Source organism: Ambystoma mexicanum, chromosome 4p (assembly GCF_040938575.1).
Source record: "Ambystoma mexicanum isolate Mex_15411 chromosome 4p, UKY_AmexF1_1, whole genome shotgun sequence".
NCBI classification, from domain to species: Eukaryota; Metazoa; Chordata; class Amphibia; order Caudata; family Ambystomatidae; genus Ambystoma; species Ambystoma mexicanum.
This window is the reverse complement of record NC_090927.1, coordinates 739508236-739529671: the sequence shown is the minus strand read 5'-3', so window position 1 is coordinate 739529671 and position 21436 is coordinate 739508236. Positions and strand designations below refer to the sequence as shown.

General features: G+C 48.1%; 1 protein-coding gene across 3 annotated transcripts in view; it reads left to right on the top strand.

The window, feature by feature from the left end:
* The window catches only part of LCA5 (lebercilin LCA5), a 489123-nt gene that overhangs the window by 393500 nt on the left and 74187 nt on the right, over positions 1–21436 (top strand). For all 3 annotated transcript variants that reach the window (XM_069606295.1, XM_069606293.1, XM_069606296.1), the window contains one exon: positions 2789–2942. In XM_069606295.1, coding sequence (XP_069462396.1) covers positions 2789–2942 — 154 coding nt within the window. The remainder of the gene's footprint in view (positions 1–2788; positions 2943–21436) is intronic.

Here is a 21436-nt window from a genome sequence, read left to right as displayed (position 1 = left end):
AAATCATTGTCACTGCCTAGCGAGATATTCGCCGGCTCCTGCTGTGGCTCTTCATTTGGAGAGCGTGTGGACTGACATTCAGTGTTCAGGACCTTAAGAGAAGAAGCAAACTCACTCTGAAGGATCTCTGCGTCTGTCAAATCTAGCTGGAGACATAAAGGGGGTTTCCCTTGTTCATCAGTATTGGCGTCTGTTGTAGTAGTGGAAATTGCAGCATCAAATAAAGGTGAAGTATCTAGAGATATCGATCTCTGTTTAATTAGGCTTGTTGCTTTCAAAACATTATTTAGACCGCTGCATTCTACCCCGCCAGTAGAATCCTGCAGCCAGGTCTTGGCATCTTTCATTAATCGTTTAGAGCCTTGGCAAGAGATGCTGTCTGATAGAGAATGTGGGGATGACTTGTTTTGCAGTCTATCAAGCTTTAACAGGCTTCCACTCACCTGAGCTTTTTATTGCAGCCTTGTACGGGTCATTGGGAAAAAACACCTCCGGTCCGACGAGGAAGACATGGCTGCTCAATGGATTAATGGTTTTATACTCCCTGTCCTACTAGTCATCACTGGCAACACTACCCGCATTCCGTGTCGTTCGGCGACAGGAGTAGGGATTTTAAATGTTAAATCACACAGTAGCCAGCAGGATAGAGGGGATAGAAAGACTTCCGTCAGGCAACGCAGCAATTCCAACACTGGCAACACTCTCTGCATGCTGTGGTCAATAGATGAGCCAAACTGTTCTCCAGGTTCTCCATATCCTTTTGTAAGACTTCTGCATGGGTATTCTGGGGGAATCCCTAATACTCAGAGTAGATCCCCTCTTTACATTTTCCCAAATTCCTACCTTGGATTCTAGTTTCACAATGCTCCATATGGCATAGACCTAAAATCCCTCCATAGATTCCAACATTGCGCTGATCATTTTCCTTATTCTATTCCAGGGAACTTAGACATCTGCATTCCTCTCCAACTCCTGTTGCACCTGCACCACGTTATCCATCCTCCCCTCAGTTACTACAATTTAGACTGTAGAGATTTCACTGCAGTTTCTATGGACCCTGTTGTTTGCTCCAGCTCATCTCATGAAGCATTGATTGAACACAGTAATGTCTGCTCACCAATTGGCAAATAATGTTCTTTTGGAAAGTCTTCCACAACCTTGTCTTTGAAGCCCTCTTTTGAGGCAGAGTCCACTCGTCAAGTGTTGTGTTTACCAGCAGCTGGCGTTGCTTGAAATGTCTTCTGATACTAATGTGGTCAGCGCTCTTTCCTCCATTCTGTGATGACCTTCATGATCGTGGTTGCAAGGACTCCTGGGCGACTGCATGAAGAGCATCTGTTCATATCCGACTCTGATCAAACCCATTTTTATCTTTTCCATTCCTGAGCTCTGTGAATGCCTGAGACGGGGTTTGCAGCATGCCAAGGCCCTGGCATTCCATCTTTGTGAAGCTTTGTTTCCTTGGAAGTTGCTCATATTCTCTCTCCAAGTCTTCCTCAGAGCCGTGGGCCTAAGAGGGACAATATATCCTTCATGGCGTCCCCCAATAGCCACCTTCCTAGGGTCTGGGTTTGTTTTCTCCTTGTGAGCTAATCCTGTAGTCCTAGCATTTCAGACAATTACTTCTCAGGATGCCTTTATCTGCCTTCTCAGGCATATACTATTCTGGGTTGACTAGGACCTGTCCGTATCTAGGGAGAGAGTGATGGATTCAAGGCTTGTGATGCACTGCGAGCTTGAGGGATCCCTGTGTCTTCCCTCTGGATCGTACATCATGAAGCAAATGGTGACACCTAGCCAGCAATGTCACATAAGCCCATCATCCTGTCTCTAACTTGGAACTTCGTCACAGACAAAAATACTGCTAAATTAGTAAGTACAATTCATTGAATTTTTACACATTTTGAATAAGCCAGAAGTCACCAAATACAATTGAAATAAATGTTTTTGATTACTCTTTATATTAAACCTGCAATACATTTTTAGTGGATATAATTGAAGGCGGTAAAAGAAATGGGGTAAAACAAATGTCTCCTCTCCTGATGCATCACAATACTCCTAAATAAAATATGTTCATTTGTTTCTAGATTTTGTTTTTAAAGCATCTAAACTCTAAAAAATATTTTCCATTACCTCACTGCTGGTAGCACTACCTAGTATCTTTGTGGCGTAAGCATAGGTGCCTGTATTACAAAGGATTTATTCGGGATAATATCAGTGTGTTCTTTATCCCTGCCCTCGAACCAGTCACTCAGGATTTTAACTGTGCTTTTCAATTGGTTGAGAGAATTGGGTCCTTGGGTTGACTCTACCAAAACCGTCAAAGCATTGACATCCGTCAAACCTTTTCACAATACCTTTGTTACTTTTTAGTTTTCCATGTCACAATATGCTACCCTCATCACTTCCAACAAATGAAGCTCCTCAACCGTTAAAATACAGTAAGCAAGTTTAACACAAGATGCCAAGACCTTAGCAATGATGGAGGTACGATACGTTCCAATCACAGCACTTTAATGGGACAGGGTTGCTAAAGTCCCAACAGGCGCCCCCTTCTATTCCTCTATAATAGTAGCGCGGTTGATAGAAATAAATTAAACGTCTTGCTATGAAAGTGTCACCAATTGGTCACAAGGCGAATAAGTAAAGTATTACGTGATCTCCGACTCATGTAAAGGCACCTTTAAGAAATGGAATGGGTATGAAAAGGAACACATTTTCTGAAAGATTAATAGAAAGAAGCAAATGATTTTAGAAGTGAACATTTACATATTATATTTTTTTTAAGGAACAAGAAATGCAAGAGAAGAGGCAGAAGGAACAGGCTGAACTCCTTATGCAAGACCAAGAAAGACGTGATAGAAAAAAAGAAAAAGAGGACAAATTAAAACGAGAACATGAACAAAGGATTTTAGAGGAAAAAGCTCAGAAACTACGTGATGGTAAGGCAGCCTGCTGCATTCCTTGGACCAAAACCTTTATAGATGGAAAACCAATTACTATTCTCTGACTTCATTACACACAATCTAACCACCCCAATATACTTGTCTGCACTCCCAGAGCAATTTAAAAATAAAACCCTACAACAGCTTCTGCTTGCACCCATTCTCACTCCAACATGGCAAATAAATTGTATATATACACACCAGAAGTTTCTTTCATTATAAGCGGACTAAGGCAGTGCTGGGGAAGGCTTTTTTGATGCAGTCATGCCACTCTATGCTAAGCCTATCGCAAGACTACAAATGAACTGATTTAGTTTCTGCCCCTTACACTCATGAGAGGCACCTGTCAGGGTTGCCCTTTTTCACCCTCGCTCCTTACTCTCTCAGTTGCACCCCTGACGGAGGCTATTGGGGTCAATCCCAACATACATGGTATTGAGTTTGATGGCCACGCTTTCAGGAGCTCTCTATTCGCTGATGAAATGCTACTTCTCCAGCGTTGAATCTTTCATAGATTCACGCTGTGAATATTCTCTGTCATCAGGCTGGGAATCCTCGGTAACATAGAGCAGTTTAAACTTAAACTGAAAACTTTCTTTTACTTTTGTGCTCTGTCATTTTGGGTCATATTGCTCACAGACAATAGGAATACCTCCCATAGCTTCTCCACTGTTGTCCATCTTCAGACTTTGTACTGCACGTCTGTGTAGGGAGTCCTCAAAAATCATCTCTTCAACTTCTCTGTGATTAAAATTGGAATTTAACATCTTTTCCACTAAAAATATAACATTTTTCAACATCTACTTGACGACCAGCTGAGGCGGTGACCATGCTAGCTCTTTTGACCGTCACTGCCACCGGTGATCTTCGACCAAGATTCATCTGCGCAGTTGGGCCTACCTCATAGCGGAAGCCACACGGAAGAGCCTGTTCAAGGCCTGTGCCCGCTGTGGACTGAAGAATGTCTACGTAGAGGATCACCATAATGACTGCCTTCATCCTCACCATGTCATCATGGACTAGGACTGTGAAATCTGCCAGTTGTTCTCCAACAAAATGCTGAGGGATTGTCACTGCTAGCTCGTCGCGTGGCTTGAGGACGCCGGCAGGGCCTCTGACTCTGCTTCAGTACAGAGTCATGCAGGGCGGTGCCGGATGGCCCAGCGAACTACCTCTAGCAGGAAGTTTAAGTCGCATGAAGTCCAGTTCTCCAGCAAGAAGAGGCAGAAGGATACCTCAGGCGACGAGCCCAGATTCTCGCACAAGGACCGGTCTTCACCAAAGGTCAATGCCCAAGGGGTATCAGCAGGGGACGAGCGCCAAAGCTCTTTTCATCGCCTCAAGGACGCAACGTCTTCTAAGTCCATGTCGAAATCTGGTGGCCCCTCTTCATCTTCAAAGTCAAAAACGAATTTGTTTCTGAAATTGGCAACAAGGAAGTCCTATTCAACGACCGAGCCTCACTGCAGGTTGTCTACCTCGAGGCCATCAACACCGTCCAAAGGCACCCTGTCAATGAAACAGTCTCTACGGCCACGACTAGGACTACCTCACCACGACCGTCAACGGAACAGTTAACGACCACGACTACCACGTCTTCAACATCTGCGTCCACGACTGTCACACTCTCGTTGACGACACCAGCACAGTGTCTGCATTGCCGGCCTGTGCATGGGCATCTTTCCCTAACCTTGTGGAGGCCTTGCTGCTAGGTGGTATTGTTGTGTCAGAGCCAGCTCTCTCCCAATCCAAGGCGGAGAAAGGACAGGAGGAGGCCATTGTATCACTGCTGTCCTCGCCAGAGCGCAGGGCAACACCTTCCAGAAAACGGGGCGAGGCAAGCCGGATCAGGCTACCACCTTTACCCCCTCTGCATTCAGCTCATGCCATCACTCCGCCTACACAAAGAGACATGTCACTGGACATTTTATCTACTCTAACCACTCTGATGGCAACCTTGCAACAACCTATGCCTGCACCAGCCCCAGTTACAGAGCCTGTCAGGCAACCTTGCACAGATATACCCGGCCCTTCCAGGGGGATGGACGACATCCTTTGTCCCCCCAAAATGGGCAAGCACCGGACAGTGCCGCAGAGGCTGTCGGATACTGGTACAGACACAGACCCAGATGACAGGGCTGCCACGCACATGACCGAAACTGATGCATTTTGATGACTTCATCACAGCTGATGGTGAACCAGATGACGTTCCACTCAGGGACTCACCCCCTGATGAAGAGGGGACCTTACACACGCTCGTGCCCAGGGCGGCCACCTTGCTCGGTCTTGTGCCAGAGGAACAGCGAAAGGAGAATGTGCTGTACCAGCACAGAGAGCAGCGCAGGAAATCTGTCAGGTCTATCCCGCTGTTGGAAGACGTCTGGGGCGATTGGCTTATCACCTTAGCGCATCCCACGACTGCCCCGGCTAAAAAAGACGTTCGACAAAGAATACAGAGCCCCAGAGAGCAAAGCTGCCTGCCTCTGCATTCAACCCACTGCAGACTCCATTGTCTTGGTGCGGCCAGGATAAGGTCAGCTAATTCATCCTCCTCCTGCTCTGTCCCCCCAGACAAGGAAAAGACACGCCTTAACGCAGTCAGTAAGAAGATAATTACCACCGCAGCCATAACTATCAGGCCGGCAGATGCAATGGCCATACTCGCACGCTACGATCGCAAGCTGTGGTACAAGTTGGGTCTCTTGTTGGAGTTCCTGTCAGAGGACAAGAAGCAAGAGGCCTTGGACATCTTCCATGAAGGATTGTTGGCGTCAGACCATGCCATTACGGTCTCTGTGGGCATCAATGACACTGGTTTTCACCAGCTTGGAAACTGAGTGGTCCTACGCAGGCAGGGTTGGCTCAAGGCTCCAGATTTTCGACCAGATGTCCAGTCCAGGGTCATGGATATGCCCTCTTTGGGAAGAAGGTAGGCAAGGGCCTTACAGTCCTCGCACTACCTCCAGGCTCCCCAGCAATTAAGGGTATATTTCTACAACACTGCAGTCCTTTCTCTCTGCACTTATGAGCCACCCGCTGGCTGCACTTGTGGTTTAACTGCACTTTCCCCTTCCGCTACGCCCTGGCACTTCTCCCTTTCCCTCTTCTTTGCACTTGCGCAATCTGAATGACACAAGGCCTAGAAGGATCGTTATTTTGTCCTCCCTTGTTTCCCCCTCCTTGTCTTGTCGTGCCTAGAAACACTTGTGTACAAGCGTGTTATAAATACCACATCATATATCATATCATAAAAAAGGACACGAAAACCGCTCGCTCCTTGGGCACACTTCAGCAAAGGCACCAGTGCTTTAGTTCAAGAAAAGGTCGCTATGGCAGGACTTCACGGGATAACCGTACCACGTAGCAGTCTTCATCCTCTTACAAGACCCTGTATTCATCAGGGGACCAGTACAGGAAAAGGTCCCAGTCCTACAGGAGTTCACAGCGACGCCATGGCTCAGCCCAATCTAGGGGCCAGTCCGGCAAACGAGAATGACCAGGCCAGGCCCTCCCACTTGAGCACCCCAGTGGGAGGACGCCTGTCAGTTTGTTGAAGAATGGACACACATCACAACCAACAAATGGGTGCTATTCCTCCTCCAGCAGGGCCACTTGCTGTAATTTGTGGACTACCCAACGGACATTCCTCCCGCACACAAACCAGAAAGGCTGCAACACCTCAGCAGAAGGGTGCAGTGGAGAAAGTTGCGAGGGACGAGCGGTGCACAAGAGTCTACTCTTGCTACTTCCTGGTAAGGAAAGAATCACTGCACAAGTCGGGGGGGTTGGGTCCCATTTTAGACCCAAAGGTGCTCAAGTTCCTAAAGGCGCAACCGATCTGGATGGTCACGCTATAGCAGGTGTTGTCTCAGCTACGCCAGACCCTCAGACGAAAGGGTGGCAGCTCTTCTGCACAAGGTGCGCTGCCTCAACGGCGCCCAGGTGACACCAGTCCACAACTACAAATCCCTACTGGGGATGTTCGCATCATGCATCCCATTAATCACCAACTTCTGGTTACACATGAGACCAGTTGAGGAATTCCTGGAGGCCAGCTGGTCCAAGCCTCAGGGTCCTGGGATGACCGCATTGCCCTAACACTGTGGGGGTCATTACGACCTTGGAGGTAACCATGCTGCAATTTGTGGCATGTTTACCCCCTTACCGGGTACCGGGTCTGGGTTCCTTGAATGAGGAATTACCGGGCCATTCCAACCTTGGAGGACCCGGTAATTCCTCATTCAAGGAACCCGCACCTGGTACATCCCCATTCGAATTCAAGCCCCCATAGGGCTCAATGGGAATGGGGAGGGAGCTAACAACGGGCCCGTTGTTGGCTCCCTGGTCTGCTAGTGGGACCCACTAAGGGCACCTGGTTTTACCAGGCGCCCTTTGCGGGTCCCGCGTGCAGTCTCTTAATGAGGTGGTAAAGGGTTGACGGCTCCGGCACCATTACCGGCGCTGTTAACCCCTTACCGCCAAGGTCGTAATGACGCCCTGTGTTTCAAACAGAGCCTTTGCTGGTGGCCAGTGAGGGAGCATCTGGTGCAGGGTGCCCCCTTCAGGTTGCCTGACCATCAGGCTAACGCCACAACGGATACTTCACTGGAGGGCTGGGGCGCCCACTGTCAAGACCATGTCACGACGGTGCCACTGGAGCATCAATTGATATGATATGATAAGGCATTTATAGCGTGCCTATACACAAGTGTTTCAAGGTGCCCATTGTCAACTATATGGTACTCCATCACCATAAACCTTCCTGGACAGTACCTATTGATATTTTTGTCTCTACTTTTCATTCGCAAGACTTTGGAACGTCCTTATTTAAATTCACAAACTACATGTCTGATCATGCACCTTGTGGCAGTTTCCATTCCCTGGCTGTTCCTATGCAGCAGTCCTTGAACTACGATCCCCAGAAACCTTAGAGATCAGTGCTGCTTTCACTTTCCCAGGACTAGAGCGGGAGGAGGCCAATTACCTTCATGTGTGCTGCCCCAGGTACTGCTAATTAACACCCACCTCAGCACAGGGCGGGTTAGTATTTAAGCTGCTGCCTGCAGGAGCACAAGTCTCTTGCATTGAGCTCGCTTCCAGCCATTTGTTGCTTTGTTCCTTGGATTTCTGCCGTGTCCTGTTTCCAGAACATGCTCCTGTTCCAGAGCCCTATGCTCTCTGCCTTGCAGCCCTGCTACTCTGCCTTCACTCGCCTGCCTTTTGCTCTGCACCTCTGCGCTGGCTACACTGCAGCCCTGCTCCCGTGCTTGCAGTCCCCTGTTCCCTATCTACAACCCTTGCTCTCTAACACTAATTATCTTGTTCCCTGCCTGCAGTTACTTGTTCTGTGCTCTTTGCCCGTGTTACCTGACTTTAGCTTCCTTATCTGTCTGCAGTCCTGCCCTTGTTATCCCACTCCAGTGTTAGTTATTTATCTATCTGCAGTTCCTTGTTTTCTCCCCTCTCGAGCTCTTCGCTCCAATACTCTAACTCCCTCAGGGTCAGTTGTTTTTCAAAGAAACAAGCTGGGGGTAGATCTATGTCTTCGGCTGGGGCCTCCCTCTGGAACAGCCTCCCAGCCACTCTAAAACTTGAGGAGAACCATCTCCGGTTCCAGAAGCACCTCAAGACCTTCCTCTTTTCTTCTGCCTTTGCTCCCCCTCTCCCCTGCTGATCTGGTCTCTCGGCACTGTGCACCTGGCCACCCTCTGTCCTCCGGGCCCAGGTACCTGCCCACCCTGCCACCCTTCTGCACTGCCCCCGGGCCACTCCTTGCACTGGGGTCTGTATCTGTACCCATGCAGCCCCCCGTCTTTCTTCCTGCACTTATCAGACCTACCCTGTCTGCTGCCTTAAACCTAGCACTTGCAAATTGCTTGCTGCACTACCGCTGTTTGTTGCCTTTATTATTTATTATTATTTATCTTCTCTCCTCTGTTTCGCACTTTCCACTTCTCCCCCCTTCCATGCACTTTTCCCCTCCCCCATGCACTTGCGCGTTCTCAATTTCACTGGGCCTAGTAAGATCACTGTTTTGTTCTCTCCTGTTCCCCTCCCCTCCCTTGCCTTGTCACGCTCTAAAACACTTGTGTACGAGCACGATAGAAATAAAATATCAATATCTCTCTGCAGTCCTACCCTTGTTGTTCCAGTCCAAAGTTACTGTTCCTTGTTACCAATCTGCAGTTTCCAGTCTCCTTATCCCTGCACTTCGATTATAGTTTTCTTGCTTTTCTTCTTTCTTCCGGTTCGCTGTCCTGAACCTTGCTCACTTTGGCTTCTTTTTCCCTGGATATTTCTGTTACAGTTCTTGTTTTCACTTGTCCCTTGTGTCATTCCTTTGTTCCGAGTTTGACTGCTGGGTTTCCAGCAGGCAATCTCTGCCCCTTTCCTTTGTCGCGTTTCAGTATTGTACCATGTGTCATTAAGAGTGTTCTGGTTCCTGTTTCAGGAGACAGTCATTGTTCAGTTCCGTCTTGTGAGTACTTTTACCTTGTTCGTGCCTTAGGGTCCAGACACAATTTTCTGGGCCCTGATGTCTTTTCTTCCCCTCCTGATGGCGATGGTGGTATGGATTTACACCGACAACACAACGTTGATGTTTTTTGTCCACAAGCAAGGAGGAACACGGTCCCCACAGCTTTCCAGGGAGACCCAAGCCCTGTGGCATTGGGCTCTACAGCAAGAGATGCTTCTTATTCCCCTCCATCTACCAAGGATTCAAAACATTCTGGCGGACTCCCTCAGCAGGGAGATACGCTCTTACCACGAGTGTTAACTGCACAACGACAAGCTTGACTTGTTGTTTCAAACGTGGGGCACACCAGCGATCGACCTCGCCACCCATGACAATAGGCGCTGCAAAAACCTTGCCAGCCGCTTCCCCCATCTGACGAGCTTGGGGGATGCCTTTGAGTCTCCATGCAAAGGGAAGTTTCTTTATGCATTTCCCCCCCATACCTCTGGTGCCTCAAGTCCTACACACCTTCAGACTGTATCAGTTCAAACTGATATTAGTGGCCCCTGCGTGGCCAAGACAGTTTTGGTACTCAGACCTCCTTGCCCTTTCATCAGCAACACTGATCAAGCTGCACCCACACCACTCACCGTTGTCCAGGAATCAGGGAGCAGTACTGCACCACAACACAGGCTCTCTCAATCTGACGGCCTGGCTCCTGTCTTCTTAGATTTCGGGGCTCTGTCCCTTCTGCAAGATTGCTAGGCGATCCTGGCCATGGCTAGAGCCCCATCCACCTTGAAATGCTACTAGAGCAAGTGGAAATGTTTTTAAGTATGGTGCAAGAGTCAGCGACTACAACCTCAGACCATCCAACCGGAGGATCTATTGCTATATCTGCCTTCCCAGGCTCAGTCTGGGTTAATACATTCTTCCATTTAGGTGCACCTAGCTGCGATCTCTAGGTACAACCGCGCTGCAAGCGTGCCTTCCCTGTGCTCTCACTGGCTGGTGAGAGCACAGGGAAGGCTGTTTGCGCAGGCTGTTCCAGTCTTTTCCACCTGTCAGTCACCCAGTGCTGGCAGGGGAGCTCAAATCCAAGACTATCTGGAATCCAACGCCACCTTGGGCAATAGACAATCTGGCTTCCGCAAAGGTCTTGGCACAGAAACTGCACTACTGGATCTCAAAACCGAAATCACCAACATTATGGATAAGGGCAAACCAGCCCTTTTGCTTCTCCTAGATCTCTCGGCCGCGTTTCATCTTGTTGATCACAACATCCTGACCTCACACCTCTCCTACGCAGCCCACTTCTCCAAAGAAGCAACCTCTTGGATAACCTCCTTCTTGGAAGGTAGAGCTATGAAAGTCTACTCGGACCAGGCCAACGCAGCCCCTGAGACTATTCACTGCGGAGTGGCCCAGGGTACTGCCCCCACTCTCTACAACCTATTTACTAAACCACAATTTGACTTACTGGACTTGCTCGGCATAGCCTACACGAACTATGCCGATGACACACAAGTACTGCTCCCCTATCTGGCGACTACGACCAAGACGCAACAGCACTCCTCCAAATCTACACCACCATCCAAAGTTGGATGTCTATAGATGGTCTTTGCCTCAACGGGGACAAAACAGAGATCATACTCCTCGGCCCCAAATAAATCCTGCCCAAACTTAACAAAATGTATGAGAATCTCGCTATCAACAACACCAAGATCCCCGTTTCCACCTCCGTAAAAACACTTGGAGTCTACCTCGACTCGACCCTCTCCATGACACGACAGGTCAGCGCCATTGCCTCACCCTCTGCCCAGACCACCAAACTCATAAATGCCAATAAACCCTTTCTGACCCCCCCCAAAACTGCCTCTTCATCGCCCGTGCAACTATAGGAGCTAAGTTGGATTACTGCAATGCCATTCTTGCAGGCACCTCTGCCAAAAATTTCAACAGGTTCCAAATAGTGCAGAACAATGCACTACGCGCAGCACGCACAAATGCTTGAATCACTCGACACCATCCTATCTAACTGAATCCATCAACAGAGTCACTTCCACCCGCCCCAAAAGAAGTCAACATACCAGCCAGCTGCAAGTCCCACTCATTAAAAGAGCCAAGGCCGGTGGTCTAGGCTTCCCACACATAGCTCCCAAATTATGGAATGCACTTCCCAGCGAACTTAGAGCAGAACCATCACTCCTCATCTTCCGCAAAACCCTCAAAACCACCCTGTTCAACTAACACCGTACACCAGTATTGCTGCCTAACCAAGCATGTTATTAACTGCTACTGTTCCATGTAATGTAACCTCTATGCATATCATGTCATCCTAACCACCAAGCTAAGCTGCCTGTAACCTCTAAGCTAAGTTGCTGCATTGTAACCAATACGTACACCACTATGCATATTTTCTCATTGTGACCACTAAGCTATGTTGCCTTGTAACCACTAAGCTAAGCTGCTGCCTTGTAACCACCATGCAATCCATTTCCTGTAACCAGCAAGTCTACTGTAACAGCGCCACAATGCCATAGGGCTACTGTGCGCTTTATAAATTCTAATAAATAAATAAATACATAAATAAATAAATAATGTGCTACTCGCAAGACTCATGAAGCCACCTTTTCAGCTCCTGCACCAAGATATTAAACATCTTTCCTGGAAAACTGTCTTCTTGGTGGCCATATCTTCGGCCAGACGAGTGGGTGCAATCCAGGTGTTTTCTGTAAAACCATTCTATTTAACGTTTCACAAGAACAAGGTTGTTCTACGTACCAACCCAACATTTGTGCCGAAAGTGCCGTCTGCTTTCCACCTAAATCAGCAGGTGGTTATGCCTGCATTCTTTGGCACACCGTCTCCAGCGGAGCAGCCACTGCACACGCTGGATGTAGTTCATGCCCTCAAGCACTATGTGGCACGTACTAAGTCATTCTGTATAACAGAACAGCTGTTTGTCTCATTTGGACCTTCTGAACCTCGGAAGGCTCTCTCGAAGTCCTTCATTTCTATATGGATGGCTGCCTGCACCTCATTCTGCCATCAGCAAGCCGGCAGACCGCTTCCTGGCAGGCCCCAAACTCATTCTACCAGAGCTGTGGCTGCAACCACAGCTTTTCTCTCCGGAATGCTGCTGCCTGATATCTACCGTGCAGCCACCTGGAGATCAGTGCATACTTTCACCAGTTTCTACTGTGCCGACAGACATTCTGCAGAAGAATCTAGAGTCAGCCAGTCGGTTCTCCAGAACCTTTTTTGCGTGAGTTGGGTAAGTCTCCAGTGGTAAATTATGCTGGAAGCTTGTCTCCGCCCATTTGTATTGTTGTAATACTGCTTTGTAATCTATTCACAGCATGTGAATCTATGAAAGATCCAATGCTGGAGAAGGAATTAATTCACATGCGACCCTTCCACCTACCTCCCATGGCTCGTCTTTTGGCTCTTACTGACCCGTGCGCTGCCAAATCTGAAGATGGCCAACAGGGGAAGAGCTAAGTGAGATGTTCCTATTGGCTGTGAGCAGTATGACCCAAAATGACTGTTATAGAGCAGATAGTGACTGAAAGTTTTCAGTTTAAGTTTAAACTTCTCTACGTTACCGAGGATTCCCAGCCTGACGACGGGAATATTCACAGCATGTGAAGCTATGAAAGATACCAATGCTGGAGAACCGGAGTTACATATAAGTAACTTATTCCTAACATTAGCAAAGACAGAGGTGGGGCGCTGATGCGCGGCTGCCAAGATGGCAGCATCTTAACAATGCTCCGCCGGCAGACTTAATATTCTCCAATTCTTATACTCCACCCGCCGTCATTTGAGACAAAAACTGCTGTGCAGACTTTAATACTGTATGAGGCACCTGGTGCAGCAATTATGGCTCTGCGGCCTGCCCTGTGTGTGGAGAGACCTGCAGGGGCCTACTGGTCTCCAACCCTCCCTACGGTAAGAAATAGCTCAAACAGAAGGGAGACAGCAAATCCCGCAGACGCTGGTGAATCACTGTTAGGAGGCGGAGTGGCAGCCCTCTCGATTAAATCACTCCCCAGTAACAAGACACTGGGGACAGATGGCCTATCGGCTGAACTTTTATAAGGAGTATGCAGATATCCTTATCCTACATATAACTCTGATGTATGCCTCGACGTACGAGACTGTAGTACTTCGAGAGTCCACAAGGTTGGCCTGGATCACGGTATTGCTAAAACCACAATAAAGAACCCTACTAGCTGTGCTTCATACAGGCCCCTAATAGTAAACACTGGTAATAAGATACTTTTTCGCCTGATGCCGGATCGACTACAGCCGCACATGACCACGTTGGTACTCCCGGACCAAGCAGTATTCATACCCGGTAGATCTACCCAAAACAACCTACATAGGCTCTTCGCATTAATGCCCAATATTAGAGAGGAGGTACCGGTTGTGGTGGCTTCCCTTGACGCGGAGAAAGCCTTTCGACTTGGTTGAATGGTTGTTTATGTTTGAGGGCTGGGTACATCATACCTGCGCTGGAACGATTGCTATATATAAATCACAGGGCTATGGTCATAATGAACAAACTGGGATGCAGACTGATACTGCCCTCCTGTGGAACCAGACAAGGGTGTCCCATCCTGCAGTGTTATTTGCACTGGCGATTGAGCCACTAGCTTGCTTTATACAGGAACATCGTGTGCATAGAGGAATAAAGATTTATTCAGAGTTCAGTGTAATCTCGCTTTGTGCGGATGACATGTTGCTGTACATAAAAGAACTGGGATGCAGAGATTTGGGAAACTGTCGGGCTCAAAATAAATTGGGACAAGTCAGAGATTCTACCCCTGACATGGGCTGCAACTTAGCAGGACTGGAGTCTGGTGTTCAATTGGTGTCCGAAGGGAATTCGATATCTGGGTGTGTGGGTCACCACTGATGTATCATCGCTATACACAGAGAACGATGATAAGACACTTGTAAAGCTAGAACAAAAGCTGTGCATGTGGGTTCGGTTGCCTCTGTCCCAGGCAGCTAGGTTGGCCCTGGCGAAGATGGTGTTAGTTCCCAAATTACTATACATTTGTAGTAATGTGCCTGTGGTGCCTAGGTACATCATACCTCCAGCTACATTTTGGCCTGGACTAAAAACCTACTGATTACACTGGCCTGGGAGGGCAAGCAGTCCAGAATAGCGTATGAAGTGCTCACTAAACCCTATGAAAGGGCAAGGTTGGACTACCCAGACATGTATCTATACTATATCGCACCGCAAGCACAATATGTGGCATGGCGGTGGGCACAGGTGTGTGAACTACAGCATTTGTAGGGATAGAAAGAGCAACAAACCACTGATACGCGTTGAGGCCGATAGTTTGGGGCAAGAATCCAGCCACAAGGAGGGAAATCGAACCTGGTGGACACCACATGCTGGGTGTGGGAGAGAATGGCGCAGGTGCTGGGGGACGAGCATCTGAAGCCACCGGATTTTGCTCTATACCGAACGAAGGGGATCCTGATGATTCATGAGAAGATTTTCCAGCAGCACTTTGAAGAGCTAGCTATTCACACATTGCGTGATTTGTTTGAGGACGGGAGGTAAATCACCTAAGAACAGTTGAGGGCGCTGCTCCCCAATTATAATTCTATTATATTATAGGCTCACTCACAAGCTATAGGCACAATGGTCATGTGTGCCGGATGAACTGTTCATATCCCCCATAGCGCAATATATTGTATCGCTGCCACGCTATAATAGATTTGCATCTACTCTGTACAGGATGATCAAAGCACTGGAAGTGGAACCAGAGGACAGGGCATGGGGGAGGTGGGAAGCAGCACTGGGCATAGCCATGACTGATCAACAATGGTATTTAGCGTGTCTTCAAACTAGGAAGATTTCCCTTCATTGCTGCTATCAGTACACCCACTTTCAATATCTCCACCAGATGTACTATACGCCTATCCAGTTAATAAAATATTACCCTGACAGGTCAGCTGAGTGTAGCAGGTGCCATACAATGGATGCCGATTTCCTTCACCTACCGTGGCATTGTGAAAATGTGCATTTTTTCTGGGTTAAGGTTGCCGAAGCAATGCAAGAAATGTTGGGGGAAGAGGTACAAGAACCGATGATGTGGTTGTTGGCAATCTATATGGGGGAAGGTGTTCTGAAGCAACGACTCCTAGGGATGGCGTCGGTAGTAGCACAAGCTTTAATAGCAAGGGCTTGGATTAAAGGGTCAGCCACTGCATTAGGACAATGGATTAATTGTATGGCGAGTTGCGAAGAGTGAGTCCAGATAGACTGCATCCCTCCCGACTCTGAGCAGGCCCAAAGACACATGGGATACGGTGCGCACATGCTTGCCAGAGAGCTGAGAGGTCTGAATAGAATTGCGGTATGTTAGGCGAGTTTTCCTAAAGTCCCACTTGGTAGTAAGACTTTAGTAAGCTATCCCAGTGGTTTGTAGATCCCCAACTCTTAGTATCAGTCTGTACTAACTCACGACCTTGGTAGAGTGGCAGAGCAGTCAGGCTTATCTTAAGAGGAAGATGTGAGCTGTAGTAAGTACACTGAAACCAGTAAGTAAAGCACATTAAAGGAACACTTAAACATAAATGTATATTAAAATATATATTTACACAAGAATCGCTGTTAAATGCTTAGCACAATAAACCATCACACATAGATATACTTTTTAATACTTTCAAAAAGTCACTTCTTAGTTGGTAGTTGCTGAACACATACCATTGTTACAGGAGTTTGACAGTTCTGTCGGTAATACTGCGCACCCACAAAATAATACAGTAATTGTATTTTGTCTGCACACACATATAAGATAGTGATTTTTGGGAAGGAAAACAGTTGGTTAGTGTTATCATAGTAGAGCTTCAGATTCTAGGGCATTTTTGTAGCAAAGCAAATCTTTTAAAGTCAAAATGCAACCCTAGCTAAAAGGCAGTTCGTATCGGTTTATAGTCTTGCAAAGCAGATGAAATCAAATGTTCCTGTGGATAATTTTTAGTCTCTAGGAAGGAAGGTACAAGAAGGCTTAACCAACATTGGGGACCCTGTCAAAGGACTTGCTAAAGGGACACAAGCAACGGCTTTAGTCTGAGGTAAGAGGGGGTTGCCCTGGACACCTCTAGGTGCACTCCAACGCTCCTGGAGCGACTTTCTGGAATCAGTAAGCAGTACTTTTTTCCCCACAGTACTTTAGGTTAAAAGAAAACGTTCATGATGGATGCTCCGCCATGTTGCAGCTTTGGACCCGACCTCCGGATTCCTTGGTCTGATGACTGAAGGCAGGACAATGGACGGGATCTCTGAGCAACAGTCTCGAACGAGGACCTGGGGCACGACTTTCAAGAAATTCTTGGTTCACTCTGCGGTTTTGGCACTCTTTCTGCAGCACCAATAAAGAACTGGATTCCCCTGGTCAATCACTTCGATTCCTGCAGTCCTGCACTCTGATGAGGAGGTCTGGGTGGGTTGGATAGGATCTCTGGAGTGTACTTGAGGGCTCAGCAAAAATTTGGACGGATTTGGCCTTTCCACAACGATGCACTAAAAATGGGCAGCAGGTCTCCTGGTATTGGGGTTCCGCAGCTTTGGAAACTCCTAAGACATCGGGAGATGGCTCAAATCAAAGTTTGTCTTGGGACTGGTTGTTCCCATCGGCCAAAGGGAAGGAGTCATCCTATTTGGAGCTCCTCTGTCGCACAGAAAACTGTTTTGGAAAGGTTCTACAGGTGTCTCTCGTCGTCTTCTTCTTTGGTTACTTCAGCTTCCAGTGGTCGACTTGCTTTTCCCTCCAGAAGCCTCACTTTTTATACAGTTCCAGCACACACTCCTCTGCAATCTCTCTCAGCAATTTACAGAAAGGGGCGTTTGGCTGTCCAATCAGGACAGCCAGGCCCCTTGTGGGAGCTGGTCCTATTCAAGCACTCTGGCAGACAAAGGACAGGGGGGTGGAAAACTCCTCCCCCCAACTTCCTGCCTGCCCAGACACTCTGGTGCCTAGGCATGGACACACAGGCCTCCCCCTCCCAGAATGATAGAAGACGGGCTGGCAAAGAACAACCACGCTAGAAATGGCGACAAAAAAAGGAGGGCCTCTAGTTGGTACTTGGGTGCCCTTATTGTGCACTACCGTGGCTATGGACAAAGCCTGCATTACAATAAATACACAATAGTTGGTAGAACACGTCCACTGCCACCAGCCATAACTAGGAGATTGTCTATGTGACTAAAAAGTTACAGGAGCAGAGAGAATAACAAGTTACTTACCCCTGGTAATGTTCTTTCGACTGGATGTTCCTCCTATGTATTCCTCATCTTTGATATATTCATGTCTGCTTGCAGCTTACTAGCGTCGTGCAGCGTTGAATCTTGGTTCTCGACTGTCTCTTTAGCATCCTTCGTGACATCGACGATGATATATATTGACACTTGCGCTGACCGTTATCTCAGTTCTTAGTTTTTTCCCCTCAAGTAGCATGCTGTGTTCCAGTGGTGTTACGCTCACCTAGTATCCATGGGGACGCCACTCGGCCCTGGTTGCTTGATTCGCGCCCTGGACCCCTTCCCGATCCCAGGTGGTGCCTTCGATGGAAGTCAGGCCTGAACGCACAGGAGGACTGGATTTAAGATCAGGTTCAGTCTTCTCCCACCTCCCCTGGGTTCGACCCTATGGCCCTCTTCTCACCTTGTGGCATCTGGCGTGCTCTCCGTCCTGCCTTCTTTGCAGGGGTGCATAGTCTTCTGCGGGCTTGAGCGACCGAGTTACTTCACTGGTGCAAGCCCATTCAAGTGTCTTTAAAGGTAGGTCTTATTGCAGCAGTCTTTATATGTTACTGTCCTTGCCTTCCTTCTTGTGGTTAATGTCTTTTCTTTACCTCCTTAGGTGAGAGGAGGTTTGGCGTGTTGTGCTGCTTGGATTGAGCTCCTGCCGGTATGGCGGGTGCAAAAGCGCACTACGATTTGGTGGATAACGCGCTAAGCGCGGTGCTGTTTTGTCTTTAACTTGCTAACCTGTACTCTTTCTTCCTTTTCAGGTTGCGATGGTCTTCTCTGGTGTGCGAGGCGTTCCGGAACGATGCCGGCCTAGAGATGCCGAACCAGGTGAGGTTCTTGTGATGACTGAGGCTTACACCGTAAGTAACCTGTTCTAATGTTGTCTTTCTTTCCCTCTCTTCAGGTTGCTTCATTCCGGTGCGTTCGCGGTGTCGCAAAGGTGCTGATTGCCGGATAGATGACCGCGAGCAGCAGAAGCATGGACGAGCGTCGTTCAGACGCGGGATGGAATTCGCAGGTAAGTAAGAGTCTAATAATGATGTTCTTTCTCTCCTCTGCAGGTCATTTGTTTCAATGATTGCCGGTATCAGGACACTGGACACGCTGAGGGTCACGCTGCTGGCTGCAGAATAACGTGAAGCGTGTTCTGTAGCTTGGGTGTGGTTTAAATAGCCTCCTAGAAAAGTAGTCCAGGTAAAGTAGTCCCAGGCTACCACACCCCAAAACACTGTACCGCACAGTCTGGTTCTAGGAACTAGACTGTGTGGGTGCCTCCATGTGGGCTGCAGGCCCAAAGAAAAGTAGTCCCGTCAAGGATGTTTCCCATCCAGAACATGAGCCTGGCGCCAAAGGCGCCAGGACTAACTCCAAGAGAGTCCTGGAAGGTTGTGCAAGGCTCCTGATGCCCCAATGGAACCCCGAATCCTGACCCTATCTGGCATGTGGACATGCCAGTGGAGGTTCGGGCCAAGGGTTGTGACAGGAGGAGATAGTCTTGACATTGCGAGAAAGGAAGGTGTAAGACACACAAATTCTAGGCAAGAGGGGATGGATGCGAGGGCGATGAGGAATATGCAGGAGGAACATCCAGTCGAAAGAACTTTACCAGGCGTAAGTAACTTGTTCCTCGAATGGATTGTGTGCTCCCACGTATTCCTCATCTTTGATAGGCTCCCAAAGCAGTTTGAGTTTAGAGATGGTTGGTTTTGTGACAGCTAATTCTAATCTATGAGCAGCATAATCAATAAAAAGCTGATCATCTTGGCGAATATTTGCAGTCCTTATGGCATAGTCGTAATCGTGGTTCTTATGTTCTTATGTTTCAATAAGAGCCAACGCGTATGAGACTTTGAATTACAATCAGGGAAACGAAGGGATTTATCCCTTGATACAACAAGTATCTAACAATCCTTTGAAACATAAGAACCACGATTACGGTTATGCCCTATTTTGAAAAAGGCTGTTATCAGCCGAAACACGTGTCGGCGCAAGGGTACTATACAGTGAATAAAATGGATTTATCCAAATTAGCTAAGATCTTGTGGTAACGTTCTTTTGGCGCAGTCTGGAAGAGCCATCCTTTTCCTATTACTATTAGCGGTTTCTGGCTACATCCGCATCCTCTGTCGAGACGCGACAAATCATCAGTTTTTATTAGAGACCAAATAAGAATTCGGTAGCTACTCAGTGCAAAAGGTTTACTAAGGAGTCGCCGTTTGATCAGCTTTCACCAAAACCAGCCTCTTCTCTATTCCCCAATGTGGATAATGGTTTTCCCAAACTTCCTCAACCTCCGTATTATGTGAGGAATGCCAGGGACTGGTGGAAACGCATACAGGAGTGGAAATTCCCAGTCCACTACGAACTCGTCTCCTAGAGCTCCTCTTTGGGGAAATTCCCTGGAGCAGAACAGCTCGCACTTCCGTTTGACACTGGTCACAAACAGATCCACTTAAGGGGTTCCCAAGGCCAAGATCTCTTGAAGGACTTCCTGAGCTAGTTCCCACTCATGGGAGATCGTGCTCTGCCTGCTCAGAGGGTCCGCCGCCGTGTTCTTTTCTCCGGCTAGATGAACTGCCAGAAGAGTTATTCCTTCTCTTAGTGCCCAGGACGGGAGCTGCATTGCCTCTCTGCACAGGGGCAGTGACCCTACACCCACTCTCTTGTTGAGATAATGCATGGCCACTGGGTTGTCTGTCATTATCAGGACACTTTTCCCCCTTTATAGAGGGCAGAAAGGCCATCAGCGCTAGTCTGATTGCCCTCAGCAACAAAGGGCTGATATGGAGTCTGGACTCCAACTGAGACCATTGTCTGCTTATTGAAAGCTCTCACATATGCACTCCCCATCCTGAGAGGGAGGCATCTGTCACAACTGTCGTCTCCGGCCATGGTTGCCCAAATGGATCTCCTCTCATCACATTCTCTTGGCTGGCCCACCACGGAAGATCCTGGGAAACCTTTTTCCGGACCTGGAGAAGGTCTGCCATTCTGCCGGAAAATTGAGACCCCACTGAAGGGATCTCATTTCCAGACGGGTTTCGGGCACCAGAAAAATGCAGGATGCCATGAGGCCGAGCAGCCTTAGGAAGTCATAGGCCGGAAGACGTTGGGCACTCTGACATTTTTGGACCATCTGCAAAAGATGTTGAGCCCTTAACTCAGGTGGCAAAGCTTTTCCTGAGGCTGAATCCAGGACTGCTCCAATAAATTGAAGCTTCTGAGAGGTTGTCAAATGGGACATCTTGAAGTTCAGGGACAAGCCCAGTTTGTGGAGGTGGTGACAGGTCCGATTGAGATGATCCAGACACTGTTCCAGGGAGAAACAGCTCTGATCAGCCAATAGTATAGCTAGGGGTAGATGCGAATCCCCCCCTCCTTAGACTTGCTGCCACAAGCTTGGTGAACACCCTTGGGGCAGGGGTGAGCCAGAATGGCAGAACTCGAAACTGATAATGAGAACTGCCAAACGTGAACCTCAGGTACTTTCTGTGCTTCTGATGTATCGGCACATGAAAGTAAGCATCCTGGAGGTGCAATGACACCAACCAATCCTGGAGTCGAAGGACCTGAATGATCTGCAAAAGAGTTGCCATCTTGAACTTGTCCTTCTTGAGGAACTTGTTCAAGCATCTCAAGTCCAAGGTGGGTCACACTCCTCCAACCTTCTTTGGGATTATAAAGTAAGGAGAGTACCAAGCATGGTTCCTCTCTGCCACAGGTACCAATTCTATCACACCTTTCTCCAAA